This window comes from Pistacia vera, unplaced genomic scaffold (assembly GCF_008641045.1).
Source record: "Pistacia vera cultivar Batoury unplaced genomic scaffold, PisVer_v2 Contig276, whole genome shotgun sequence".
Classification (NCBI taxonomy): domain Eukaryota; kingdom Viridiplantae; phylum Streptophyta; class Magnoliopsida; order Sapindales; family Anacardiaceae; genus Pistacia; species Pistacia vera.
The window spans coordinates 1,015,929-1,021,262 of NW_022196086.1; the positions used below are offsets into that span (position 1 = coordinate 1,015,929).

The 5,334-nt window shown below is 33.5% G+C and overlaps 1 protein-coding gene across 1 annotated transcript; it reads right to left on the reverse strand.

Moving 5' to 3' along the window:
* Positions 1–3,805: 3,805 nt before the first annotated feature.
* LOC116133801 (flavonol synthase/flavanone 3-hydroxylase-like) lies at positions 3,806–5,082 on the reverse strand. Its single transcript, XM_031419483.1, has 3 exons — positions 4,628–5,082; positions 4,105–4,432; positions 3,806–4,021 (listed from the first exon to the last, which is right to left on the reverse strand). Exons 1-3 carry the CDS (start codon positions 5,080–5,082, stop codon positions 3,806–3,808), a joined length of 999 nt encoding a protein of 332 aa, XP_031275343.1.
* Between the last annotated feature and the right edge of the window lie 252 nt (positions 5,083–5,334).

The following is a 5,334-nucleotide window of genomic DNA, read 5'->3' on the forward strand; positions in this document are numbered from 1 at the left end:
ACTCTCAATCTTTCTACTCCAAATCTCAAATTCTCTTTAATTCAATTTATATTTACATTTATTCATATTATTATTTATATTATTCAATTTTTTCCATTTTCAATTTCATCTATTATTCATATTATTATTCAATTTCTTTCATTTTAATTATTTATTATAAATTCATAATAGATTTCCGAAATTATGCATTTGAAGGATCATCCCCAAATTAGTTTTACGTTCCATCCATCGAAGAAATGGAAGGGTTCGATCCATTTTCACCCTTTCAAGAGGCAACAACTCCAATTCCACAACCACAAACGGTCGAGCCTAGGTCCAGCCAAACAAAGCGAGCTACGACTCTACGGCCTGATCGTCAAAGAGGGTCGTGTCTGGGGTATGGCAATTCTTCACCAAATCAAAACGGCCAAAGCTAAATGGGTTGGGGGAAGAGACGTGCGAGAAATGTAATTTTTGTTCAACCATTATCGACGCTAAGAATGGGACTTCGATGATGCGGCGAAACTTGTAGAAGAAGCACCCCCAATAAATGCAGCAATCTCACCAGTCCTGTTCAGGTTCAACTGCATCAGGTAGGTAAATTCAAACTCAACTTAATTTTAATTCACAATCCCGAACTCTCTCAACATGACAATACAATACACTCACAGCACGTGAGGAAATAGAAAAATTCATATGTGTTACGAACTCTCCTATTTCTTTATCTGAAAATCTTTATTTTGTTCAAATGATTAAAACCGTTTTTTGTTCAACATTTACCCCTTTTAGTAGAGCTACAACTAGAAAGGACATAAAAAACCTTTATGATAAAATAAAAAATCAACTTAAAAAAGAATTTCAAAATTTTAGGAATATATCTATTGCACTAACTTCAGATATATGGGCTGCTAGATCAAAAATAGATTTTTTGAGTGTCACATTACATTATCTAGATTATGGTTGGCATTTACAACAAAAGTTAATAGGTTTTTAAAGCATTATATAAAAAATACAATGCTAAAACTATTTATTTTACGATTATTGAAGTTTTGCAAGAATATTTATTATCTGAGAGAGTTGCGGTGCTAACTGCTAACGCTTGATAATGCAGTTGCTAATACCTTGGCAATTTCTTTATTTGAAAAGAGATTGGATTTGATGATGAAGGCAAATTATTTCACTAGAGATGTGCTTACCACATTATCAAATTGATTGTTAAAGTAGATTTAAAAGCTATACATTTGATGATTGAAAGGGTGCGCATGGCTATCGGATTCATCGCTGGTAGCCAGGGGCGGATCCAGCCCATTTTTGGGTGGGCCAATTTTTTTTAAAAAAAATATTAATATATATAATTTTTGGATTTTGGCCCACCCTAAAAAAAATATTAATATGTAATTATTTTTTATTTTGGCCCACCCTAAAAAAAATTTCTGGATTGGCCACTGCCGATAGCAACTATTTTTTTCGTTTCTTAAAGTTTTTTATGATTCCACTAATTTATTAAGTGGTATTTATTATCTTACTACTAATGTAGCGTTAGATAGTTTACTTCGAATTTCTACAACTTTTGCTACATATAGATACAATGAAGATTTGCACGACATTGTTGTTTCAATGAAAAAAAAATACTAGAAATATTGGTTAGATATTATTCCATTTTTATATGGATTAGTTCTTATTATAGATCCTAGATTTAAATTAAGTGTATTTAATCGTATGGTTGCTGAGATATATCATAATTTACAATATGACTAAATTTCTTATTTGATAGACTTTAACAAAAAAATGAAAAACTTTTTTTCTTTGTATCAAACTAGGCACATTGGAGCGTCCAGCGCCAGCAGAGACAACCCTGATGAAGACCAAAGATGACAAGGAACGAGCACCTGGAGGTTTGTGGAACGCGACAATAGTGGTGGTGAAAGTAGCAGCTCGTCAAACAACTTGGACCAAATGAGTTGCATCGGTACCTACAAATGGACATGTCTTACATGATCACGAAGGAGAAGCGTGAGATGAATATACTTCAATGGTGGGGCCACAATGCAAGTCAATTCCCTATAGTAGTCCAAATGGCACGTGATATTTTATTTGTGTTAATTTTGACAATTGCACCTAAGTCAACATTCTCAATTAGTGGCCGTATTGTTAAAGAGAGAAGATGTTCTTTAACCAATGAGATGGTTGAAATCATAACATGTTTATGGGATTGGACTCATGCGGACATAAGAGATCAAAAGCACCCTGAAGATCCCGAACTACTCAACTTCTTCAGAAACACAGATTTGGAGGATGTAAATATTATTGATGATGTAAAATAATAATTTAATAAAATTAAATTTATTTAAAAGTTTATTTGTGAAGTGTGATTGTGTGAATATTATATTTATGTTAAAACTTAAAATTAAATTATTATTATCTCCTTAAATTTTAAATTAAAAACACCTTAAATTTATAACGAATTAAGAATTAAGTCTTATTCATTAACATTTAACCATTCATTTATATTTAATTATTTATTAATTAATTAATTAAAAAATTTATAAATTACCCCTAAAAATTATATTAAACCCCTTATATATTTTCGATTAATCTCAAATAGATAAAAATCTATAAAAAATATAAGGGTTAAATAAAATTATTTGGGACCTTATTTTTCATGAGCCTGGGACCATGAAAGACTGGTCCCAAATGGGGCTGGTCCCAGAACCGAGTCAGTCCTGCTCACCTTTAATGAGATATGTAGTCATGTAGAGAAGTAAATATCATATGATATAAGTACATAACACATATGAGTAAAAGATAAAAGATGAGGGGTATAACTGATAAAGTAAATTTAAATCAATGACATTCTTGTACCATACTCCATATTTTAAAGGGTATTTTTTTTTTTAACGGTAGAATTACGCGTACCTCAATTAATTCTCATCAATCTTAAAGTTAACGATTAAAAAAATTATTTAATAACTACTTTCATTAAAAGACAATCAAACTCAAAACTTCTCGAATATTATATCTAAGATTTTTTATCACTCCACTTGACCACTTCAGTGGTGGGAGGGCATTTTTATCCAAAATTAAAAGTTTTTTCGTTAAAAAAAAAAATTTCTGGGCCGAGGGGCCTACCCACTTAAATGCTTAACCCATTATCGTACAATAAAAATGTTTGATTGAACAACAAACTATCCTATCTAGTCAGCTATTAAAATTCTTTGTACAACTACAGCAGCAGGTTTTAGTAGCAAGATAATGATTTTTTATCCTTGTCTTGTATATGAATCATAGACTATGATAGATAATGACCTGCGGCCATAAGTAACGATTTGATTGGGATCAGATAGAATATCTCCCAATGATTTTAGTTGGACAGCTGTCACCAATGATTCTTTAACCATCATATTGATTAAAATTAACTAATTTTATTTATTTATTTATTAAATACTTGTAAACATATAACTGTATAATTATAAAATGAAATAAGAAATAAAATATTAACTACTAAAACTCACAGCTCCTTTAATAATAAAATTATCAAATTTATTTTTAAAGTATAAATAAAAAATAATAGCACGTGAGTTTGACTCGGCTACAGCTAGTAGTTATTGAAACAGCACAGCAATTGGTAATAGTAACAATCAATTCCTCCTCCCTCCTATCGGCGGAAAGGAACCACACCGTTTTGGGACGCCAATAACATATGCCACGTATCTTCGGACTTTAATGCAGTAAAGATTGATGAGAAAGTTTTTGTGACTGTGAATGCCACAAATATAGAAATGATAAACGACAGATAGTACGATCGCATCAAGACATGGAAGTGGTATTACTGAGGGAGCTTGTTAAACTTGCGGTATCGATATTCAGCGAAGGTTTTGGTTGAGTATTTGGGTGGGTTTTGATCGTCATCCACGAGCTCTTGAAGTGGTCCAATCAATGCTTCATGTGGAGGAACAGCAAACACTGCCCATGACATCCGCATACGCTCCTTGTTTACAATACTCCTGTGAAGAACACTCTTGTATTTCCCATTGCTCAACACCTGAAACATCACATAAATTATGAGATCTATTTTAATATAAACATTATATTTTTTAAGTCTAATGAATGAGAGAATACATTTACCTCAATTTGATCACCAACATGGACAAAGAGTGCATTCGGCAAGTAATTGACAGCAACCCAATTCCCATCTTTCCATACATGAAGGCCTGGAACATCATTGGGGACGAGTATGGTGAGTGCAGACATGTCAGTGTGAGGCTCAACTCCCAGGGCCAGTTGAGGCTGTGGACAAGGTGGATACATGTTTATCTTCATTTCTAGTTCTATGTCTTCTCCACCCAAATGGGATTTCAAAACATTCCCTTCCACGCCTAACCCCTCTGAAAGAAGCTCCAGGAGTTCATTTGTCACCCTTAACATTTCCTTGTTGTACTCTTCTGTCACTTCCCTGCGTCACAAGTATGATCATTATTATCAAACCTACATTTTATTTTGGACAAATTATTACATTAAACTTCTATCATACTAAAATTTGAATTAAAAAAATAAAGAAAAGAAAAATATTCAATGTATCTTGAATTTATGATATATGAAAACGAATTTATATATAATATTATTTTGAACATATAAAACTTGACGTTACCTGTAGGTATGTGGATGTTTGGGCCATATATCATAGTTGGTCTTAGCTTTCGGTGACATAACATGGAAAAAATAATCCACCCATTCAACCTTCTCATCTAAATTCTTGGTCATCTTTGTACCATACCCTTCAAACTTACCAGTTGCTGGGTCATTTGCATAGGCTTCTTTCTCCTTTTGGGGGAGCCCGAAGAATTGCTGGCCCACCTCTTGTAGCTGTTGAATCAAAGCTGACGATATCCCATGATCGGTGACAAGGAAGAAACCCCACTCCCTGCATGCCTTGTAGACCTCCTCTATAATGACATGGCGTGGCTGTGATAGGGATATCACAGGTACAGTCACCCCAGAGATGGGCTTACTGTTCTCGGGACGTTCATTGATTGGCCTGATGAACTGAGCCGGAAGCTCGTTGAGCCCAGCATAGGCCAAAGCTTGCACTCTCTCCATCTCCATTGATTTTGGATGACTATACCAGATAATTCAACAAACTGTCTGGTTAAAACAAAATGACAGGTGTCAAATTTATAGTAGGAAGCAGTTTAGCCAGTAGTTATTGACTTGCTGGTCTACCAATAGGAAGCGTGCAAATTGTAGTAGTATATTGCATATCTGCTCTTCATGTTTGACTTTTGTGTTATGTATAAATATAATCCCTATATTCTGCGTGAAGGAAGGTATAGTAACATGTGTGTATATGTATAACTT